The sequence below is a fragment of the Brassica napus genome, chromosome C9, assembly GCF_020379485.1.
Source record: "Brassica napus cultivar Da-Ae chromosome C9, Da-Ae, whole genome shotgun sequence".
In the NCBI taxonomy this organism is placed as follows: domain Eukaryota; kingdom Viridiplantae; phylum Streptophyta; class Magnoliopsida; order Brassicales; family Brassicaceae; genus Brassica; species Brassica napus.
The window spans coordinates 6,460,010-6,483,640 of record NC_063452.1 but is presented as its reverse complement, the minus strand read 5'-3'; the positions used below and the strand labels follow the sequence as shown (position 1 = coordinate 6,483,640).

General features: G+C 35.1%; 4 protein-coding genes and 1 long non-coding RNA gene across 5 annotated transcripts; 3 read left to right on the top strand and 2 right to left on the bottom strand.

The window, feature by feature from the left end:
* Nucleotides 1–1,770: 1,770 nt before the first annotated feature.
* Nucleotides 1,771–4,992, bottom strand: BNAC09G07320D (protein CONSERVED IN THE GREEN LINEAGE AND DIATOMS 27, chloroplastic). Its single transcript, XM_013855861.2, has 7 exons — nucleotides 4,406–4,992; nucleotides 4,153–4,305; nucleotides 3,974–4,051; nucleotides 3,795–3,890; nucleotides 3,449–3,484; nucleotides 3,182–3,357; nucleotides 1,771–3,099 (listed from the first exon to the last, which is right to left on the bottom strand). The coding sequence occupies exons 1-7, from the start codon at nucleotides 4,664–4,666 to the stop codon at nucleotides 2,937–2,939; spliced, it is 963 nt and encodes a 320-aa protein (XP_013711315.1). The 5' UTR covers nucleotides 4,667–4,992; the 3' UTR covers nucleotides 1,771–2,936.
* On the top strand, nucleotides 3,744–4,226 carry LOC125592595. The gene is made up of 2 exons (XR_007328451.1): nucleotides 3,744–3,976; nucleotides 4,125–4,226. It is a non-coding gene; the product is annotated as an uncharacterized LOC125592595 (long non-coding RNA).
* Nucleotides 4,993–9,938: 4,946 nt separating the features above from the next.
* LOC125592447 lies at nucleotides 9,939–10,785 on the top strand. The gene is made up of 2 exons (XM_048767613.1): nucleotides 9,939–9,943; nucleotides 10,035–10,785. The coding sequence occupies exons 1-2, from the start codon at nucleotides 9,939–9,941 to the stop codon at nucleotides 10,783–10,785; spliced, it is 756 nt and encodes a 251-aa protein (XP_048623570.1).
* LOC125592446 lies at nucleotides 10,785–13,094 on the top strand. The gene is made up of 6 exons (XM_048767612.1): nucleotides 10,785–11,233; nucleotides 11,330–11,573; nucleotides 11,676–11,901; nucleotides 12,198–12,204; nucleotides 12,383–12,710; nucleotides 12,783–13,094. Exons 1-6 carry the CDS (start codon nucleotides 10,785–10,787, stop codon nucleotides 13,092–13,094), a joined length of 1,566 nt encoding a protein of 521 aa, XP_048623569.1.
* An 8,868-nt stretch (nucleotides 13,095–21,962) lies between these two features.
* On the bottom strand, nucleotides 21,963–23,631 carry LOC125592594. Its single transcript, XM_048767864.1, has 2 exons — nucleotides 22,839–23,631; nucleotides 21,963–22,737 (listed from the first exon to the last, which is right to left on the bottom strand). Exons 1-2 carry the CDS (start codon nucleotides 22,917–22,919, stop codon nucleotides 22,303–22,305), a joined length of 516 nt encoding a protein of 171 aa, XP_048623821.1. The 5' UTR covers nucleotides 22,920–23,631; the 3' UTR covers nucleotides 21,963–22,302.

The window sequence follows — 23,631 nt, the reverse complement described above, 5'->3', positions numbered from 1 at the left end:
TTCTTCCGCTACGATAGCGCTTTTATTTCTGCAATTAAATATTATTTAATAGCGTCTTTTTACTGCTATTACTAATTTTATAAATAGCATTTTCTGTTTGTTTTAGTTAATTCTACTATAGCAGTTAAAATAAAAAATTAAAAAATTAAAATATAAATCGAAATTGCAACTTATAATTAAATTTTATTTATAAATCAAAATTTATTTATAAATTATAAAATTGTATTACAGAAGACTACACCAAAAAAAATTTAAAAAGCCTAAACCCAAATTAAAAAAAAAACCCTAGATCTAATTTTCTCAGCCGCCTGTTTGTCTTCTCCGTCAAAGCTGGCAAGGTGAGCAGCGGAAGCGTCGGAGGCGTGACTGGAGTCGCAGTGGAGAGAGCTCGGATCTGCCAACAATGTCTTCCTCTTCCTCTGTCTTCTCCGTGTCAGCGGAGAGAAGCTCGGGATTGTCCTTTACCTCAGGTGCTGCTCTGCTACGGCTACTGGATCTGTTTACCATACAAGCAAATTGACAAAGGCCATTTTGTAGAAACCATATGTTATTTATAGAGTCCGTCGAAGTACCATACCTTCAATCCACCGTCCTCGGCTCAGCCCACAATTGTCATATATCGTTATCCTCCTCAAGAACCGTCTGATTTGACTTTCCCTTAAAGAGGATGAGGTCTGACCTCGATTGGATCATTTAATCGATTCGCTTGTTGATGTCGTCGCCGGAAGGGTGAGATTCATCGCCGCAGGTAGAAGAGGAGGAGTAAGAGCAAGGCTTGATAAGCGTGGAGGGAGTAGCCGTGGCGGAGGAGAAGTCGGAATCGTTGTGAGTGGTGAAGAAGGTGAAAACGTCGTAGAGAGGATCTGGAAAGACTTGATCTGTTTCATAAAGGAGAAGATAAATGAGAAAGGGAGAGATTGAATTGTGGCCATTTGATTATATTTCATCAATGGCTAAAAATTGCGATCCTCGAAAAAAAAAGTCAACCAATAAAAGAGAAGGTTGAAAATTGATAAAAAAAAATAATTTTAACCTTTAGACTATACTCAATCAATGGCCATAAAAAAAGGGCAAAAAAATTGTTTTACATTTCCTTTTAATTCTTTTAAAATTTGCCTAAATTTAAAGATTATGTAAATTAGATTTGAATTTTGTGGATTTATGATTTTTAAAATTTTCATGATAGGGTTTGAATAATTAGAGTTATGTTAAGTATTTTTTATATACAAACTTAAGAGTTATATTTTTGATTTTGAATTTATTATTTTGTTATATGCTTTAGAGTTTATATGTTTATGATTTAGAAGTTGGTGATTTAAATTTTTTACTGTTTGAAAGTTAAGATTTATGTTTATGATTTAAGGTTTAGTACTGAGATTTTTTTTATTACTTGTAGAGTTTAGAATAAATGTATGAGTATAGGGTTTAAAACTTAATGGTTTGGGATATTGATTTTAAGATTTGAGATAAATTTTTGAAAAAAGATTAATTTTTGAATTTATATCTAACATTTGAAGTTAAATTTATGATTTGATGTTAAAATAGAGTTTAAAGTTTGTATTTAGAGTTTAGGGCTTAAAAACTTGTTTTAGGGTTTAGGGATTCAAAAACCAAACATAGCATTTTTAATCATGTTTTGCTATTAAACACGAGTGTTACATATAAAAAACCATATGTTATCATAGCGTTTCCAAATATACCACTTTATCATAGCGTTTCTAAATATACAAACGCTATCTAAGACTAATGGGTATGTCAAACATAGCACAATCGTAAAAAAACGCTATTTCGGTCTGCTATTAAAACTCATTTTTCTTGTAGTGGTCCAATTCTGACCAGAAATAAACCTTTGCATCCAAACTTAGTTTACTTGAAGCTTAAACATATTTGGGAACTTTGGATTCAGCTGTCCGCTGTTCAGCTGTCCACTATTTATTGTCCATGGTCAAGTGTCCACGATTTGTTGTCCACGATTTGACTGTCTATGATTCAACTTCAACAATGGATCATTGGTTTCTCTTGATGAACTCTCAGTTGATCTTGAACTAACTTCTTTACTCTGGTTCTATTTTCTTCTTCATTTCAACACTCCCCCTCAAGCTTGACCATAGGAGATCCTTGGGCAAGCTTGGAACTGAGAGTACTTGCCTCATTAAAAAAACCTAAGTGTGGAAAACCTCATGGGATAAAACCATCACTTAGGGAAAAAGAGTGCAACCACCCTCAGCTTAGGGATTGGCTAGTGGGTTTATGAGTCTTATGATCAAGTTTAGGGACTCATAAACCCTGGATCATAGCCTTACTTCAATGGCAAGCATGCACCAATGTCTTCCTTACTTTACACTCAAAACTGCTTGGAAGTCTCAATGTGGCTGGTTCTTTGTCTCCCCTTTCTTCTGACATCCTGCCATCAACAAAGGGTTTGATCCACGACCAGATTCTTATCATGAGCTCCAAGTACCTTATTCAAACAATGCACACACACATGCATCAATTCTCAAGGGGCAAACCTATTCAAACAAGAATAAGTATAGTTTTAGGTACTTCCCTTGCATAAGAAGATGGACATTGGCTTCTCATATTAACAAACATGGTATCAGAGCCCGATCTACGCAGTCCAACCTGATCTATTGATCTGGTCCAAAGTTGGCCCACCGATCTTTGCCCGAGCATTCCGAGATTGACGCTTAAAAAACCATCATCTCGAAGGGGCGTATTAGACACAAAGTGTCCCACGTCGGTAGTTGTAAGGAATCCTAAGCAATATATAAGATAGATGGACCACTCCACTAATTACCAATTGATTTTAGGTTGGAAGCCCATCGAACGAACTTAACAAGTAAGCCATTTTAATCAATACTGAGAAACTGATAAGTGTTCTTTTTTTTTCTTTTCGAAACACTCCTCATAAGTGTTCTTATTCTATATTTTGAAAACTATTTAACAAGATCCTCCCATTTGCAGTACTGACCACCGGCCAATGCACGGTAGTAGCGGTCTCTGCAATAGACCGGTCTTCCATCAGCAGCCTCAGCCGCCGCGGCTGCCAAGTCATCATTGGTCACAAGATCTATTGGCAACCGAAGCAATTGTTCTTTCCTGGTAATATATGTAATGAAATGAGGTGAGTTTGGTTTCAACAAAAGCCAAAAACTAGTTCGTTTCAAGTGGGTGATATTACCTCATATTGAATTTGTTGTTGTTGGTTCTTGAAATAGAAACCTCATTGGTTGCTCTTAAAGTGGTTTTAAAGAAATCTTCGACTGGTGTTGCAAAGACGAATAGCACAAATGCTGAAACGAGTAAAGCTCCTGTACCAACCAATGTTTGTTTGAGCATCTTGATTACTGGCTTCACCTGAAACTCACAAACGTGTGCATGAGTTTCTTTCATTTTTGCCTTTTCATCACTGATTGAATAATAAACATTGCCATAGAACATTGTTTACCTTGTAAGAACCTAACAACCTGTCCCGAGCCAATACCTAAGAAACACAAATTCACAGCCACAGTAATTATCTAATCAGTCTCTTGATTTTTGAATTATGTAGATCAACTCAACATGCAAAGATGCATGTGGACCAGGTATGTTCATTCCTTCCAGTGTTTATATCCAAACATGCATAGAATACTAGAGCTATGGAAACCGGTGGTAACTTTGTAGTGAGTAAACATATTCAAAATTCTGAGTTTCTTTTTTTTTTTGTCTTCTCTAGATTAACACTTAAAAGGATTGTATTCTCTAAAATTTTGAGTTTCCTTCTCTACATATTTAAAGGACTTTGTAATGCAAACCTCAGGTGGCTTCACCCACATTTGGCCATCATACCATCCGCTCTCTTCGTATGGAATAACCGCAGAAAGTAATCTATCTCCAACATAGCTCCATCCCTAACAACAAATAAGTCAAACTTCCTTGGAATCCATCAGAAATTATTGTAAGCTGGGAGAGGCAAGGGAAGTCTATTAAATACCAGGTAAATTCTCAAGACAATCAATGAAACCAGGAACAAGGTTCCTGTACCTGCAGCTACAACAAACCTCAAAGGTTCCTGCAACATTTTTCAAGGAAATTATATTCTAATATGTAAAAAGAGTGTATTAACACACATCTTCATATGGCAGAGAGAGGCTAAAAGGATTCGAAGCTCACTCTGGAAGGATTAAAGCTAGCAGCTGCGATGGGAACACCAAGAACAGTGAAAGTCACAAGCCAAAGACCACCAAGACGAAGAAAAAACTGGCTTGGAGCCAATTCTCCCCATGAATACAACATCCCTTCCTTCAAGTACGAATACTCATTCACCTAAGCACCAAACAAAAAAAAAAGGGTATTAATTATTAAAAACCTTTAAATCTTTAATTAGAAAGAAAAAAAGAAAGACAAATGTAAATGTAATCCTTACAGGTCTCTGTTCTGAAGGAACTTGTATCTCCGAACTAGGATCCCAGCTTTGTCCAGAGAAACTCATGCTTCCACTTCCGTTACCTTCTTCCTTCATTGCTTTCACAGAAACTCTTAGAAACAGCTTCTTCTTATCAGCATCATCGCCAACTCCGCCGTGTTTAAAGGTCGACGAAGAATCATAGTAAGTCCCGAGCTTTCTATTACAAACTCGGTGGGATTTCTTGGGAAAGAAAGGGTAATTAGCGTTTAATCTGAGCATTGAGCTATCTGGTTTGAGTTTCCTTGTGAGTAAAGAATAGCGTTGATTGAAGAAGATTTAAGGTGAGTGGCGCAGAGCACCTGAAAGGTGGCAAGCACCGCAGAGCCAGAGAAAAAAACTTATAATAACCAAATCTGTTTTTTTTAGTTCTGGTTTTTTCTGACATGTGGAGTGTCTCTCCCGCCACGTGGCAGATGCTCCTTTGCACGCAGTTCTCGCGGGAACCTCACTCTGTTGCCACGAGCATCTCCTCTTATCTTGTTAATTATTGTTCTACTAATCGGCTTCCACTGGAAAGGCCCATTTCTATCTTTTTAAATAATATAATTTCTGATTCATAACATACGTGTAATTAGCTTTTTTAACATATTAGACGTGGAATTAACGAGAGTCTTAAAAAGAAAACATGGCTCTTGTTTAAAACACTTGAAGAAAAGATGAACACTACAATTCATCTTCAGACAGATATCTCCGAGTTTCATTGACTTCTCATTCTGCTCGTTTCTGCTTCCCTAACTTGCGCCAAGTAAGCGTGCCCCTGTTTCAAAAATGATCAAATCATATATCTGTTTACCTTAAAATTAAATGTGATTGAATAAAGATGATCATACCGGAGCACCTTGTCCCATGAAACCAATCGCCTATATGGTTTAAACTTTAAAGATACAACCTGTTATAACCCCAACTAAAACCATTTTCTGAACAAAGAACAAATAGTAAACCTCAGGTGGGACTAGGTGCTGATTATCTGTGTTGATGAATTTGGACCAAGGTTTCCTGCTGTGTCTGTGTTTGTGTTCCATTGAACCAGAATGATTCAGCATACCATTCTCTTAGCTTTTAGCTCATTATTACAAGGAAACACACACAGAAAGCTCATATGTCTATACAAAAATATTTGCATACCGTCCAACGAGTGCTTCAAGTTGTGGTTCAAGTTCTAACTGGTACTTGTTTAGATACGCAACTAAATCATATCTGTCCCAAGTACCTAATAGCAAGAAGCCAAGAGAGATATTTTCATGACAACAACATCAACAGCAACAAGAGATCTAATAGCTGAGTGAGTTTTACAAAAACCTAAAGACCGTAGACACTCCATCTCTTGAAAACATATCTACTAATAATAGCAATCTCCATTAATTCTAAAGGTTGTGAATCTACTTATGTTGAAAGGTTGTGTATTTTGTAAAAGATGTGTAAAAGGTTGTGTATTTTCTAAAAGTTCAATGTTGGAAGGTTGTGAATCCACTTATGTTGAAAGGTTGTGTATTTTGTAAAAGATGCATGAAAGGTTGAGTTTCTAAAAGTTCAATGTTGGAAAGTTGTGTCTTTTCTAAAAATTGTCTAAAAGTTGTGAGTATTCATATAAGTATCTTTTAAAAAGTGAAAAGTTGTAACTATTCATAATATGTATCTTTTCAAAATAACTACCTTTAAATTGGAAGAATGCGACTATTTAAATTGAAAAATTGTGACTATTCAATATAACTACATGTCTTTCTACCTATATATAATTAATTTACAATATGATCTTAAATATATATATATATATATATATATATATTTGGTTTGAAAGTATATTTTTAGATATCATCTAAAACTTAACGTTTACTAATTAACTTAATAAACAGTAATAGTAAACATAACTTAAATATTAAATAAATCAAATATTAATGATTTGAGTCTATATAATTAGAATTAAACAAATCTGTCAAACAATGTATCTTTTAATTGAAAATTACCAAGTGTGCCTTTTCTTGTATTGAACATCTCAATGGGTGTCTCTTTCATTTTCGACATTCTTTTAGCTGCAGTTAGATTATTATAAGTAATAATATTTCAATGAATCTTAAGAGTGAGTTTTGATACTTTTGTTTATTTATAAACTAGGGTAGTTCCGCGCTTAATTTTATTTTCTTAAAATAATTTTTTAATATTTCATTCTATTTTGAATATTTGGGTATATATTATGTATGAATCATTATTTTTCGTAAATGAATCGGTGCAGTTAACTATTTTTATAATAGATTGTTGAGATTGTTTTTGTAGTTAATTAAAAATTTAATGTGTTAGGACTTTGAGTCTTAGAATAGTTGTGTTTGACTTAATTGCTTAATACAATATTTCCAATGAGTTGAATGGAACAATGTTCTTTTTTTTTAATCAGAGTGGTTGTTTCAAAATGTTTTCTCATATATTTGGTAGATATTCCGGCTACACGCAGATTGCTATTCAAAATTAACATTTTGATTACAGAGTTTTGCAATATTAAATTGTTAGTTTCATGTAGAATTTATATGTAAATTTTTATGTGTTTTCTGATTTTAAATTGATGACAACAATATCAAAAAGATTATTAATTTTTTTTTTTACATATATAATAACAATTATAAATGAAATGATAGACATAGAATCACTATCTCATAAATATGATATGGTTTTGCTACTGATCATTTGTTGTAAACAAATTAATTTTTATAGCATTTTGTTATCTTGTAAATAAAAAAATATAGTAAGGTAGTTTAAATTGATTATTTATCTGTACTTACTTACAAAAAGTTTCAGAGTTTTTAACAAAGAATAAAGATATAAGAATTTAATCATTAATATTTTACCTATAAAAGGACAATATCATTTCGTAGAAATAGATGGATAATCAGATAAAGAAACAAAATTTTACAGTGGTTTTGTGCTCTACTGAAACTTCCACAACATTTTTACGGTAATACTCGGTCTGTTTTCTAGACTGTTTCGCTATACACCACATGCATTATTCCTTAGATTGTAACAGTACCGTTGAGATGTACCTCATTGTTACATCATCCTCAAGAAAAAAATAGGGATAAATAGCAATTATCATTCACTATCAAGAGATGTGATCAGCCTGTTGGTGGCTTAGCAGCAAGATTAACAACCATACCACAATAGAATCAATTTAGTCACTAAGATAACCAGCTTAAGAATAATCAAATGGAGAAATGGAAACAAATTAAACTGAAGATATACCATCTTATTGGAATTTAGAGCTCAGTTATTGCCTTTGTTCGTTCTGCATTGCAGCTTTCGGCTTTTCCCTTCTTCACATGCTCTTTCGCCACCCTGACAATTAGTCCTTGTAAATCCAACTGAATTTTACTAAGTGAACTGATATAATTATACACGCGATTGAAAGGAAGAATAAGTTACCATGATTGTCTTCATGTTTTGTTGCTGGCGCTATAGAACCCAAGTTATATCGCAATTCCATTTTCATAAGGAGTACTTGAACAAACTTCAGTAGTAGTAGCAGAAGCATTTGAATCTACAGATGGTGCAAAGGTGTGACCTTTGGAAACCATGGGTTGTCTCACTTAACTTTCTAGAGATGACTTGTATCCTGAATGTGATAAAAAACACGTTGAAAGAAGAATAGATTCAGGGAGTGATTGGTAGTTGCTGTAGGTGATGTCCACAGCCCTATTTATTTCTAAAACACCAAATTCAGAATAATCAAGCTTTAAATTTTTTTTTGAAACCACAGTTCTTGAAATAACTTACAGCTGTACAAGTGCTCTGCAGAGCCAAATATCCAAAGCAATTTTTTAGTACTTTCCATAAAATTCTACAGCAATAAAATCTAAAGCCACAGCAAAAAGTTTACAGATTTTTTTCTACAGCAAAAATTTTAAAGCTACAGCAATTACCAATCAGACCCTCACTAGAAACGAAACTGATAATTAAGTGGATGGGAAAAGTTATTGACAAAGATAAGAGATCTAGAAAGCTCTTTCCTTTTTAGCCTAATTACTCCACGGTTATATTCATAGAAAATAATTTCCATCTGTCCATCATGCGGCAAGACAAAGTAAGGCAAAGCAAGAAGCTTTCTAATAACATAACACTAGCCAGGGACCGCGCGACCACGCGAGTATTAATCTTCTCTTTTAAATTTTTTCTTTGTATTAAATGAAAGTAAATAGAATAATACTGTTGCAAGATACAACTTATTGAAAAGAAAATACAAGTTCGAGAACCCTTAGAAACCCATGGAAACAGAGGGGACAAAAAATTATAATGGAGCACTAATATAACCAAAATATAATTCAAGGAGTGATTGAGCACCTGCGGGAGAAGCGGGGATGAATATAATTCAAGGAGTGATATAGTTGGTTGTCTGAATTCGTTTTGTGTGTGTTTCTTTGACTCTGATATACTTATTTTGTTTGTGTTTTATTCCAGAAAAGTTGTGTGCGAACATAGAGATGAAACAACTAATGTGAATCATGTTGCTCAACAAAAAAATACGAAGCTAAGCGTCATCACATTCACCGGTTATTTTTTATGTCATATATATATGATATATGTGTGTGTTTATGGCATGTTTTATTTTCTTTTCATTTTAGAGCTTGGAAACATGGTTTGTGTCTGATTAGAGTTGAGAATCTCCTTTTTGATTTGCTGTTCTTGAGCCACCCTGCTTTAGGTGAACTTTTGACAGAAGAAGACCAAAAAGTTTGTGCAGAAATTAATATATTGTTCAACTGTTTGTTTTGTTACTGTTCTTAATCTTGTATTTGTTTTCAGGAATAATATACTTCAAATACAAAGATCGAGTGTTTCATTCTTCTATGAAGAGCAACTTCACAGGTCTATATAAAAGATAAGTTTATATAATTATTTACGTAAATATAATAGCTACCAAAAATTTAGGCTATAGTTTCGATATTTTATGGGTATAATAAAGATTCGACATTAATTATAAGTTTGGATAGACTAATAAAAGATATTATGTTTTGATTCTGAGTCTATTGATTTGGTTTGTTTAGAAAGATTAGAAAATGGATTGTATAGATGATTTGAATTTTATACATAAAGAAATAAGGGAAAATTTCATATTAATACACAACTTTAATTATTATTTCCAACTTAATACACAACTTTTAAAAGTGGCCATAAAAAAACACAAACTAATTTTTTTTGCTCTTTTAATAACTCTACGAAAGCCCATATGTCCATGTCACTTTGGCTCTTTAACGCCATTATCAAGATTGTTAACACCGTAACATACTCGTTAATTTTGCCGTTTAGCACTAACCCATGGTTAATACACTAACCTTAAGCTTAAACGATGTCAATTTGTTTACCTTTCTACTCCCTCCACATCGAAAACCCTAACTTCCCCAAAACCTCTCTTTGATTTTCACAAAACAAATCATCGATTGCTTCTCTCTGACGGAATGTTCGTCATTACAGTGTAGACTCAGCGAGACAGTGACTTGCGAATACGAAGATGAGGTAAGAGTTAGAAGCCATCGTGATCACAATTTGTTTTTACAATTTTTAATTCTTCTGAGAATCACCCATAGTTGCTGTTTTGTGTTTACAGTGACATTGATGGTGCTTTGAAGATGAACATTCACTATGGCGGTTCTATGTCATACGAAAAAGAGAAGTTCTCTTACAGTGGCGGAGTTAGTGTTAGAGATTTGTTTGTCGACCCGGATCTCTTGACATGGTCAGTTTTCGAAGAGTTCATATCAGACAGAGGAATCAAAAGTAAGGTAGAGCAGGTTTGGTATAAGGCAGTGAAAGAAGATATCTCTTTGGCTAGATCGATATACAAAGACAAAGATGCCGAGATTAGGAAGTTGTGTAAAGAAACTGAAGCTGGTGGTGAAGTTGATTTGTACATTGTCTATGGTCAGAATGTGGATGAAGAGAAGAGTGAAGATGAAGAGAAGAGTGAGGATGAGAAGAGTGACGATGAAAATAGAGAGGAGATCAGTGATGAAGAAGAAATGAATGAGAATGAAATTAGAGAAGAACAGGAAAAAGCTGCAAATGGTCATCAGTCGGAGGATGAAGAAAATATTTTGGGTCAAGGAGCTGAAGATGTTCGATTCCAAAATCTGTTTTCACAGGCTGCACAGACCGAGTGTACACAACCAAACCTTGCTCCTGCTGAAGAAAGTGAAATGAGAAGCCTGTTAGAGGAGATGAGTATCCTGATTCTCCAGTTGATACAGATGAAGAATGGGCAAATTTTCACAAAGAAGAAAGAAAAACAAGAAGAAAAAAGAACGCAACCTCACAGAGAAGCCGTGCAGACTATGATAAGCCTCCATATCTGTGGCTAATGAAAACTTTCAATAATGGTGATGAGTTCAAAGATCAGTTGCTAAGGTATGTGTTGAAGACACAGTTTGATGTCAAACTTAATAGATGGGAGTCAACAAAACAAGCAGCTGTGTGCACCCATGAGAATTGTAAATGGAGGATATATTGTTCAGTTGAGAAACCAATCCTCAAGTGGATGGTTAATGTATATGAAGACATCCATTGCCATTTGCCAACAGGAAGAGTTCGGATGCCGAAACAAGGTACTATCGCGAAACTGTTCAAAGAAGAAGCTAGAAGACGACCTGAAATAAGAAGTACAGATATCAAAGATGAGTTGATGTACCAGTACAATGTCTCAGTTTCGATATATAAGTGCAAAAAAACAAGAAGGATTGCATTAGACATGGTGCTGGAAACACAGAAACAACAATTTGCAAAGCTATGGGATTATGAAGCCGAGTTAAAGTGATCAAACAACAAATGCAGCACAGAAATTGTAACAGTTGAGAAGAATGGGAGGCAGGTATTTGATAGGTTCTATGTGTACTTTGAACCACTTAGAAGAACTTGGAAGAAATATTGTCGCCCTTTGATAGGACTAGATGGGGCTTTTTCTCGGTTAGAATTAAAAGGAGAGATATTAGCAGCTGTAGGGAGAAATGCAGAAAATAGGATTTATCCTATAGCTTGGGCTGTAGCTAGAGGAGAGAACAAAGAGTCATGGGAGTGGTTTGTTAATAAGTTGCAAGCGGACTTGGGATTGCGTTCAGGAACTGGCTTTACTTTCATTTCAGACAGACAAAAGGTATGACTATTCACGATAATACATCACCACTTTTTTTTATGAAGAACAATACATAACCACTTCTTACTTTCTCTGTTCATTAATTGTTTTTTAATTTTTCAGGGTTTGGAAATAGCTCTAGCAACAGTTCTCCCAAACGCAGAACATAGGAATTGTGCTAGACATGTGTACGCTAATTGGAGGAAGACTTACAGCAGTGAAGAATATAGACCTTTCTTTTGGAGGGTGGCTTACAGTCGAACAATTCCAGAATTTGATTCAAGGATGGATGAGTTGCGTGTATTTGATAGAGAAGCACATGACGACTTGAAGGCAGCTAATCCTAACAGTTGGTCTCGTGCTTTCTTCTCCAATCTAGCACGATCTGATAATGTCTGCAACAACTTATCTGAGAGTTTCAATAGGACAATTAAAAAATCCAGAGAGTTACCTCTAATTAAGATGTTGGAAGCAATTAGGAGGCAAGTTGCGCATTTCCCGTAGATGGGTGAAGGCAAACCAATGTCTGCTTGATTTTCCCAAAAAAGTAGCTACTACTTTGGAAACAAACCGAGAAACAAGCAATCGTTGTACCATATACAAGAGTAGTGATAACTTGTATGAAGTAAGTTTGTATGATTGTAGCTTTGAGGTGAGTCTTCGCCTAAAAAACTTGTGTTTGTCGAGAATGGGACCTCACCGGCATCCCATGTTCACATGCAATTCGGGTCATCAACGACAGCAATCAAGATCCAGCTAAGTAAGTTATTGTACATTTTATTACATGATGTGGTTTGAATCGTTACTGAAGTTGTTACTTTTCTATGCAGCTATGTTGATTATTACTACAAGACTCTGGTTTGGATAGAGACTTTCAGAGACAACATTAAACCAGTAAATGGAGAAACATTTTGGCAGAAGACTGGTAAAGACCCCATTGGAGTTCCAGGGTTTAGGAAAATGCTCGGACGTCCTAAGAAAAAGAGGATTAAAGCAGCACATGAGTCACCTTCAAGACCCTATCGAGTGACTCGTGATGGCAGAACAGTGACATGTGGTAATTGCCAACAGATTGGACATAACCGAATCACTTGTAAGAATGCAGCTCATGTGGTTCAAGGTCCAAAACGTAAACGTGGAAGACCTTTTAAATTGTTTGTAAGTATATATTTCACCATTGCCACTAGATAGTATATGATAGCTTCTTATGGGAATTATTTAACATTACAGGGGGAAGGAGAAACAAATCCAAAACGACCAAAGAGACAAAAGAAAACACAATCCGAACCTTCCATCAACGCACCTGATGTTACATCTTCATGTCCTGAGGCATCGACAATACCATCTTCTTCAACTGCAACAGATGCAGCAGCAGGGCCACCTTCAACACGTCGTGGCCGTGGACGTCCTCCTGGACGAGGACAAGCACGTAGAGAGGTTTTTCCAAGGGGGCATGGAGTCTACATAAGTCCATTTACTGATAGAGTATTTGAAGTTTATGGAGACCGTTCAAGAGTTATAGGGTCTGCTTCTAAGGAATGAATATGTGATTTGTCTTTTGTTTTAAATCTCTGGTTATGATGTTATCTTTGGATGTTTGTCTTCTGTTTCAGAACTCAAGTTAAGCTTTTAAAATTCTAGTTATGATGATGTCTTTGGATATTTGTCAAGTTATTAAGCTTTTAAACGATTTTGTCAAAACAATACAAATACTTGAGAGAAACAACACGACTAACCACACAAATAATACCACAATCAGACACGACCAACAAGACAAGCGCATAAGAGCAACAACTAATTACTTTAAGCCATGGACAATCACAGAAACAAAACAAAACCCACCCAACGATAGGGTTACAAATTGTCAAAGCTGTTGTTAGAAGATATTGTTTCTTCTTCAACAAGACACACAAAGCTCTGTTTTGTAATCAGCGTGCTCTGTTTTTATGAAAGAAAACAGAGTATTTCAGAAACTTATTTCTATTGAATATGAAAAACAATTTGTAGTTTTTACATTAAGGCAACAAAGCTTTTAGTTCTTTCATAGTCACAAGTTCAGTTTCTGTATCGTTGTCCTTCTCTCTCTCTGAATCTCTTTCCCTCTCTCTATTAATGGTGAAGATAAATTAGGGTTTCCTTTGAGAATATTTAAAACTTAAGGTTAGTTAACGATTATTTTAGGATGTTAACGATTATATGTTAACGATTATTAACCATGGATTAGTGTTAAACGACAGAAATTAACGATTATTTTAGGATGTTAACAGTTTCAGTAATGGCGTTAACGAGGCAACCTAATATAGATACAAGGGATTTAGTAGAAGTATTAAAAGAGCAAAAAAAATTAGCTTGTGTTTTTTTCTGGTCATTCTCAGAAGTGTATTAAATTAGAAATAGTAATTAAAGTTGGGTATTAATATGGAATTTTCTCAAGAAATAAATATGTATACATCTTTGTTATAGGTTACAGTAATAAGGCCCGGTCACGTGCATGTGCTGAGAGTGCATTTGCACAAGGGTCATTACATCGTTTAAAAAAAAATTAGTCCAGACTAGGGCCCAATGTTTTTTTAAAAAAAAAAAATTAGGAAAAAAACCTTATTTTTTTTCTTTTCTTCAAAAAGGGCCCCAAAAAAAAATTTCGGCTCAGGGTTCCACTTTCTATTTCCAGACGGGCCTTGAGTATATATCCATATGATACCTATGAGAACGTGACTGAACATTGACTTTCGGAAGAATAATTATTAATATGTATCATAGCAATGAAGACTTGAAGTCATGAAGTTTAATTTTTTTCTTAGAATAAAGTTATCCTCCATGTTCATCACCTATAGATGAAGAAGAAAACCGTTGAAAGTTAAATTTGATTTGGATCACATTTTGGGCTAATAATTTACTAATCATTTTAGTCCAAACTTAGTCCAATATCTAGAATCATCCTCCACCTCCTTAGAATAAAAATCTAGATATTCTCATAGAATTATCTAGATAATTATAATAAAAAATCTTAGATATTATGGTAGAATTCTCTAGATTTAAGATTAAAATATGTAAGATATTTTGTACTTTGGAGGCTATAAATACATCCACTATCTTCTCATTTTGCATCACCAAGAAATAATCCAAGTTTGTAACAAGTAATAAAACCCTCTTCTAAGTTATATAATCTTTCTTCTTCACAAAACTTCTTTCTCTTCAAACACTTAAACACTTTCTCCATCTTTATAAAAAAATTTCATTCCAACAAAGTGGTATCAGAGCCAGGTTCCTTTTGAAGATGGCAACAATGGTGTTCCCTTCCAAGTTCCATTGCTCACTAAGAGCAACTATGACAATTGGAGTCTTAGGATGATGGCTATCTTAGGAGCACATGATGTGTGGGAGATAGTCGAGAAAGGCTTCAATGAACCGGAGAATGATGGTGGTCTATTTCAAACTCAAAAGGATGGTTTGAGAGATTCAAGGAAGAGAGACAAGAAGGCTCTCTGTCTAATCTATCAAGGATTAGATGAAGATACATTTGAGAAGGTTGCTGGAGCAAAGACATCCAAAGAAGCATGGGAGAAGCTTCAGACATCTTACAAGGGAGCGGAACAAGTTAAGAAGGTACGTCTTCAAACTCTAAGAGAAGAATTTGAAGCATTACAAATGAAGGAAGGAGAACTCATCTCAGATTACTTCTCAAGAGTATTGACGGTTACTAATAACCTAAAAAGAAATGGTGAGAAGTTAGATGAGGTGAGAATCATGAAGAAAGTTCTTAGATCATTGGATTCAAAATTCGAGCATATCGTCACCGTTATTGAAGAGACAAAAGACTTGGAGACTATGACGATGGAGCAACTTCTTGGATCAATACAAGCTTATGAAGAAAAGAAGAAGAAGAAAGAAGATATTGTGGAGCAAGTTCTCAAGATGAGAATTGATCACAAGGAAGAAAGTGGCCGAAGCAATCTAAGACGTGGTGGCGGTCATTTCCGAGGACGAGGTTGTGGTGTAAATGGACGAGGTTGGAGACCATATAAAGACAACTTCAACCAAAGAGGAGAGAATTCATCAGGAGGTCGTGGAAGAGGAAACCCAAAATCAAGGTACGATAAATCAAGCATCAAATGCTATAGTTGTGGGAAATTTGGACATTATGTTTCTGAGTGCAAAACTCCAAACAACAATAGAGTTGAAGAGAAGTCCAACTATGTTGAAGAACGGCGTAAGGAAGAAGATATGCTGTTGATGGCTTACAAGAAAGATGAACCAAATGAGGTTCACAAGTGGTACCTTGATAGTGGTGCAAGCAACCACATGTGTGGAAATAAAAGCATGTTCGTGGAGCTTGATGAATCGGTGAAAACTGATGTGGCTTTAGGAGATGAATCGAAGATGGAAGTGAAAGGTAAAGGAAATATTCTCATCCGCTTGAAGAATGGAGATCATCAATTCATTTCCAACGTTTACTACATTCCAAGCATGAAGACCAACATCTTGAGCCTAGGACAACTCTTAGAGAAAGGTTATGACATTCGACTAAAAGATAATAGCCTTTCTTTAAGAGATAATGCAAATAATCTCATCACAAAGGTGCCGATGTCAAGTAATAGAATGTTTGTCCTAAACATTCAAAATGACATTGCACGATGTCTCAAGATGTGCTACAAGGAGGAATCTTGGCTTTGGCATCTTCGATTTGGGCATCTCAACTTTGGAGGCTTAGAGCTACTTTCCAAGAAAGAAATGGTGAAAGGATTACCTTGCATCAATCATCCAAATCAAGTGTGTGAAGGTTGCTTACTTGGAAAGCAATTCAAGATGAGTTTTCCAAAGGAGTCGGAGACAAGAGCAAGAAAGCCACTAGAACTCATACATACAGATGTATGTGGCCCAATCAAACCAAGTTCACTTGGTAAGAGTAACTATTTCCTTCTCTTTATTGATGACTTTTCAAGAAAAACATGGGTTTACTTTTTGAAACAAAAATCAGAAGTGTTTGAAAATTTCAAAAAGTTCAAAGCCCATGTTGAGAAGGAAAGTGGTCTTAAGATCAAGTCCATAAGATCAGATCGAGGACGAGAATTCATGTCCAAGGAGTTTCTTAAGTATTGTGAAGATAATGGCATCCGAAGACAGTTGACGGTGCCAAGAACCACTCAACAAAATGGAGTAGCGGAAAGAAAGAATAGGACAATACTTGAGATGGCAAGAAGCATGCTCAAGAGTAAGAAGCTACCAAAGGAGTTGTGGGCAGAAGCAGTTGCTTGTGCGGTTTATATATCAAACCGTTCTCCAACAAAGAGTGTTTTAGAAAAGACACCACAAGAAGCTTGGAGCGGAAGGAAGCCTGGAGTCTCACACCTAAGAGTCTTTGGAAGCATTGCTCACGCTCATGTTCCAGACGAGAAGCGGAGCAAACTAGATGATAAAAGTGAGAAGTACATCTTCATTGGGTATGACGCTAACTCCAAAGGCTACAAGCTCTACAATCCTGAAACAAAGAAGACAATCATTAGTCGGAATGTCATCTTTGATGAAGAAGGAGAATGGGATTGGAGATCAAATAATGAAGACTACAACTTCTTTCCATCCTTTGAAGAAGAGAATGTGGAGCAACCGAGAGAAGAGCCAGCTACACCACCAACTTCACCAACAACAAGTTCTCAAGGAGATGAAAGCTCAAGTGAAAGGACTCCACGTTTTAGAAGTCTACAAGACATCTACGAGGTAACCGAAAATCAAGACAATCTTACTCTATTTTTCTATTTGCGGATTGCGAGCCTATGAACTTTGAAGAAGCCCAAGAAAAGAAGTCATGGAGAAGTGCAATGGATGAGGAAATCAAGTCGATTCAAAAGAATGATACATGGGAGTTAGCTTCACTTCCAAATGGACACAAGGCAATTGGTGTGAAGTGGGTGTACAAGGCAAAGAAGAACTCTAAAGGAGAAGTTGAAAGGTACAAGGCAAGATTGGTGGCAAAAGGCTATAGTCAAAGAGCCGGGATCGACTATGATGAGGTATTTGCTCCAGTTGCTCGCTTAGAAACGGTTAGACTAATCATTTCATTGGCAGCCCAAAAGAGTTGGAGGATACATCAAATGGATGTCAAATCAGCCTTCTTAAATGGAGACCTTGAGGAAGAAGTCTACATTGAGCAACCACAAGGCTACATAGTTAAAGGAGAAGATGACAAAGTCTTAAGGCTGAAGAAGGCGCTTTATGGATTAAAGCAAGCACCAAGAGCATGGAACACTCGGATTGATAAGTACTTCAAGGAGAAAGGCTTCATCAAGTGTCCATATGAGCATGCACTTTATATCAAAACTCAAAACAATGATATATTGATTGCATACTTATATGTTGATGACTTGATATTCACGGGCAACAATCCGATTATGTTTGAAGATTTCAAGATGGAGATGACAAAGGAGTTCGAGATGACCGACATTGGATTGATGTCATACTACCTTGGCATTGAAGTAAAGCAAGAAGAAAATGGAATCTTCATTACTCAAGAAGGATATGCTAAAGAGGTACTTAAGAAGTTCAAGATGGATGACTCAAATCCAGTTTCCACGCCAATGGAATGTGGAGTCAAGTTATCAAAGGAAGAAGAATGAGAGAGTGTGGATCCAACACTCTTTAAGAGTTTGGTTGGAAGCTTACGATATCTAACGTGCACAAGGCCCGACATCCTACACGCAGTTGGAGTTGTGAGTCGATACATGGAGCATCCAACAATAACTCATTTCAAGGCAGCCAAGAGGATCCTACGCTATATCAAAGGTACAATCAACTTTGGCTTGTATTACTCTATTTCTGACGATTACAAGCTTGTTGGATATAGCGATAGCGATTGGGGTGGAGATGTAGATGACCGGAAAAGCACAAGTGGCTTCGTGTTTTTTATTGGAGAAACCGCTTTCACATGGATGTCAAAGAAGCAACCGATTGTCACTCTTTCTACTTGTGAAGCGGAGTATGTGGCAACTACTTCGTGTGTTTGCCATGCTATTTGGTTACGAAACTTGCTAAAGGAGTTGAACCTACCACAAGAGGAGCCAACAGAGATCTTTGTGGATAACATGTCGGCAATAGCATTGGCGAAGAATCCAGTCTTCCATGATCGGAGTAAGCACATCGATACTCGTTATCACTACATAAGAGAATGTGTTACCAAGATGGATGTGCAATTGGAGTATGTGAAGACAAATGATCAAGTAGCTGATATCTTCACCAAGCCACTCAAGCGAGAAGACTTTATCAAGATGAGGAGTTTGCTAGGAGTAACCAAATCAAGTTTAAGAGGGGATGTTGAAAGTTAAACTTGATTTGGATCACATTTTGGGCTAATAATTTACTAATCATTTTAGTCCAAACTTAGTCTAATATCTAGAATCATCCTCCACCTCCTTAGAATAAAAATCTAGATATTCTCATAGAATTATCTAGATAATTATAATAAAAAATCTTAGATATTATGGTAGAATTCTCTAGATTTAAGATTAAAATATGTAAGATATTTTGTACTTTGGAGGCTAAAAATACCTCCACTCTCTTCTCATTTTGCATCACCAAGAATTAATCCAAGTTTGTAACAAGTAATAAAATCATCTTCTAGGTTATATAATCTTTCTTCTTCACAAAACTTCTTTCTCTTCAAACACTTAAACATTTTCTCATCTTTATAAAAAAATTTCATTCCAACAAAAACTGCAGACTACAGTTAAGAATTATTAAACTATTTCATTATCCTAAGATTTTTTGACACTATATTTTAATTAGTAATGACAGATTACGTTCAAGTCATTGTTTCCCGTTTTTGTTGGTAAAATTAGAATTAGGAAATACATTTATTATTTGGAAAAGACAATATTACTAAAACAAATGATCATTTATAACTCTAGTAGCATTGGAGTGTAAATAAAATGAAAAACTAAGGGGGTAATTTATATGGGTACTTCTTTTTTAATAATATAGATGTCCTTGACCAACATTATCTGGTTTTATACCTACATCGTTCTGTTTCAAACATTATCATTTTGAAACAAAACATTACTACAAATTACATCACATAAGGGCAGAACTGAAATGAAGATTCGAGCTTAAGAGGATTTAACCAGCAACTATTACCAGATCCCAATCTGTTTTGCCTTCTTTCTCGAATTGTTTCAGATTCCAAGTTCCATTAACCCACTTCGCATCCTGAAACAATGATTTCCATCGCGGTGGTTGGAAAATCAGTCTCGTGTCGTCCATTATCAGACGTGGAGGAGCTTTCCGTTGGAGATTTAGCTGGCACTCCCTCTATGGAAACCGAAGCGGGCTTTGGAATCTCGACGGGGGTTGAAGAAATATGGCCAGAAGCGGGTGATGACGTACCATTGTCGGAGGAAGCGTTTTCACATTTCTTGCTTCCCAAAACCGGAGAAGGCGCAACACCACGGTGGAAGAGCAACAGCCGGATCTCAAATCAGTGAAAACTATAGATGAGTGAGCCATTATACTAAAAAGACATTTTTCTTGTATTAGGAACGGTGAAGATGATGTTCATGGGATGAAGTCTAACTTTATTTATAGATGGAGTTCCACCGACTGTGAGGGAGAGAAAGAGCATTGAATGAGTAATCATGCTTTGTGTGGGTCCAAAAAGTTAAGGAGATTGTTAATGACGGTGAATCACTTCATTCTGTAACGAATCGGAGGAGATGAATGTAAACCGAAACGACAGGAACAGCAATCATCACAGAGATTCCAAACGAATATTTGTCTCAGACAACCTTCTAGAACCTCCAATGAAAGCCTGACGTATTCGGAGCTCCAAAGCACGTAGAACCCTATAATTTTCAGTCGGTACCAATGAAGAAGACGACGTTGTAACCTTTTTTTTTTGTGAAAGCCAATTAATTTGATTCCTAGCCCACAAAGTAACAACACTTCCAAGCCCGTTTACAACTCTAACAAAATAAGAAGAACAAACATTTAAGCCCATTTAAAGATCAAACGAAACGAAAGGTTCGGAACACTTAAAAAAGAGAGAATATGTGGCGTCTTATTCCTCTCCTATTTAGTGACATGGCAGCACCAGGAGAGAAACAAAGTGTACTTTATATAATAAGATTACAATTACTATACAATTAATCCAACAAAATTAGAACATGTGTTAGATAATAAAATGAAAAGCAGCGATTACACCTACTGAAAATGAGTTTAGCAAAGAATATTCGTTACGTTTGAAACAACGTAACTCTTCATCCTCCTATATGCACTAACAATTTCAAATAATGAGTTCCAAGCCTATCTATATCAGCCGTTAAAAAAAAAATTGTGCATCTACAAGAAAAAAAACAAGCTACCACTTTGTCAACCGGAAGAGACACAGATTATTCTGGTTTTTAACATTTTAATATAACAAATTAATTTAAAATACAAAATTAGTTAAAAATTGTTATATTAGTTTACTTTAAAATAATAGCTATATCTAGAAAGGCTTGAATGTCTTCTGTTTAATTTTTTTATTATAAATATTATTAAGATAACAGGTAGTATGATACATTTACCAGAGTAGGTAACTCAGTCTTTCAACATTAAAACTCGAGGTAATAAAAATTATTAACCAAACAATTCTAACTTTCATAAGTAAACAAAAAATGTAATTAAATCTATCTTGCGATTGTGATTGTCTTATGTAATAACACTCACATTTTTATCACATTATAACAACTAATACTCTACTTACAAGACTACCACATCAATGAAACTTACATCATTTTCTATCTTTACAATGTAATGAAATTTTTAATTGCACTGAGCTGCCACGCGATATCGCGCGGGTACAATTCCTAGTAATATATAAAGTATAAACATATGAATATATTTTAATTTTTGTTGGACATCTAAGTTTTGCTTCAAAGGATCTTTTATTTTGTCTTCAACTTATAGACATTTGATTTCTTTTAATTGTTTGTACGTAAAGCTGGTAATGTCTTCTTGAATGAAAGTAATTTCATCTTGTTCTTTTTTTTTGTAACAAGTAATTTCAGCTTGTTCAATTCATCAAAATATTACAAATACACCATTGGAGCTTTACCTATGGAGCTTCTGAGGATATATCATAGATAGTTAGATACCGAGAACATGGGATTCTAAAGCTGACAATGATCTCACACAAGATTGTGGGTCATGTATATAATATAATTATTTCCTTTAATTTGGAAATTATAATATAATTATCAGAACTAAATCAGAGGAAGTAGGCGATGCTTGAAGTCTGAAGGGAACATGCCAGTACGAAGTGCATGTTCTTGTCCCACAACAACTTCATCATTGGCCCCTTTTGTATCTTCTTCTCTATTGTTCATTTATTACTAATAATAATAAAAATAATACAATTTTTTTTTCCATTTTGTTTGTATAATGTAAAGATCGAACCTTATGTAGATATAGATAACTATAATGTGAATATGACAATGTCTGGCAATGCACATTTCTGTTGAACTCAGAAATAATTAATATCTTCCTAACCAAAGTAAGACATTAGTTTCAAAAAAAAGAAAAGCAAAGTTAGACATTCATATTGATTTTATTTAAACCTAGAAAATAACTACTAAAAAACCTACTAAAGAAGAAAATCCTTGTAAAACTTAAAAAGATCACCTGATAAGAGGCGTGTTAAAAAAAAAAGCTACTAAATTGGAAAAAGAAAAAAAAATGCAAATCTATTTCAGAATATACTAGTTAATATGAATATTATTTACTATTAAATAATATTCAAGGTCAATGCTCGAAGCCATGGCTGCTTCTGATTCTGATGTTTCATCAACTTCTCTTGGATTACTTGTTCTTCAAGATTGTTGTGATTGTTATTGCTTGACCCTGTCGAAGACGACCAGAAACTCCGGCCATCGGAATTTAAATTTCCGTCAATCATCTCCAGCAAAGAGTTCTTATTCTTCTTGTTCATTCTCATCAACTCACCACTGTAACGTGAAGGTCCAAGCGTTAGCTCGATCTCACTCTCGTCCATAATATCTGTATTATTACTACCGGAATCTCTTCTCGCCAACCGGTCAGTCTCATGGTCAACTGTTCTGTTGAAAGTCTCTAGTCCTGAGCTTACATTATTTCCCTTGTTGATCTGCATGTTTTCCATCAAGATCTTCTGGACTTGATATAGCCTATGAAGTTCATTTACCTGAAAATGCATTTGAAACATATATTTATTTTCATTTTCATATTTATGACGTAGGCTGAAATAGATTAGAATCGACTAATGATGATCAGTAATTATATTACCTGTTGCTTGAAAGTTTCTTCATGTTTGAGCATAGCCATTTTCATGTATTGCTTTTCGTAAGGATTAAGAAGCTTCTCCATCTTCCAAGGAATGTCAAGATCTCAAGAAGATTAACGAACTTGGAACTTCGCTTTGTAATAACCTGTGACAAAAAAAAGAATATATATATACTGACTTTTGTCAGCTAGTACTTGATTTAGATTCTGCAATTTGTAGCCACTTATGTTATAGATCTGAGCACACATGCACAAAAATATCTTCATGTATCTAGAAAATCTCACACATATTTATCGTACTTTCAAAAATCAATTTGGTGGTTCATGTTCTCTCTTACACGCATGTTAATCTTGTCTTTTCATTAATATGATTCGCTTACATTCTTATGGACTTTTCTGGTTTTTACAGTAAGAATTGATGTCAAGTTTGGTGCGATTAATAATAGAGGTGTTCAATCGAAGTGAATTTAACTATTGATTTATATACAACAAACTGATGAAGAAATGACAACAAATATTATCAAACTAATAAAAGATAATTAGGAGGATTATTATTACTAACCTGAACCAATTATAGCTTTAGAAACTGATTCTATGATGGAAAAATATGATGAAGAACATTAAAAGGCGTCTGTTTATGAAGAGAATAATGAGCTTGAGATCAAGCAGAAGATCATGAGCTTAGCGAAGAGATTTGAATTGGTGACTCACATTCTTCGTAGTTATATATACTGGTTTTTAAAGAATGTGCTCTAATTTAATGATTATAAAAAGGGTTTAAGTAATCATTTGTTTT

What these genes read in the sequence shown, in the direction of transcription:
- LOC125592446 (XM_048767612.1), top strand. Translation starts at nt 10,785, where the DNA reads ATGAAAACTTTCAATAATGGTGATGAGTTCAAAGATCAGTTGCTAAGG. An exon ending in TCATTTCAGACAGACAAAAG is followed by an intron (nt 11,574 to 11,675) that starts GTATGACTATTC and finishes TTAATTTTTCAG; the next exon opens with GGTTTGGAAATAGCTCTAGC. An exon ending in GAAGACCTTTTAAATTGTTT is followed by an intron (nt 12,711 to 12,782) that starts GTAAGTATATAT and finishes TTAACATTACAG; the next exon opens with GGGGAAGGAGAAACAAATCC.
- LOC125592594 (XM_048767864.1), bottom strand. Translation starts at nt 22,919, where the DNA reads ATGGAGAAGCTTCTTAATCCTTACGAAAAGCAATACATGAAAATGGCT. An exon ending in AAGAAACTTTCAAGCAACAG is followed by an intron (nt 22,738 to 22,838) that starts GTAATATAATTA and finishes ATGCATTTTCAG; the next exon opens with GTAAATGAACTTCATAGGCT.
- BNAC09G07320D (XM_013855861.2), bottom strand. Translation starts at nt 4,666, where the DNA reads ATGCTCAGATTAAACGCTAATTACCCTTTCTTTCCCAAGAAATCCCAC. An exon ending in TTCCTTCAGAACAGAGACCT is followed by an intron (nt 4,306 to 4,405) that starts GTAAGGATTACA and finishes TTTGGTGCTTAG; the next exon opens with GTGAATGAGTATTCGTACTT. An exon ending in CTAGCTTTAATCCTTCCAGA is followed by an intron (nt 4,052 to 4,152) that starts GTGAGCTTCGAA and finishes AAAATGTTGCAG; the next exon opens with GAACCTTTGAGGTTTGTTGT.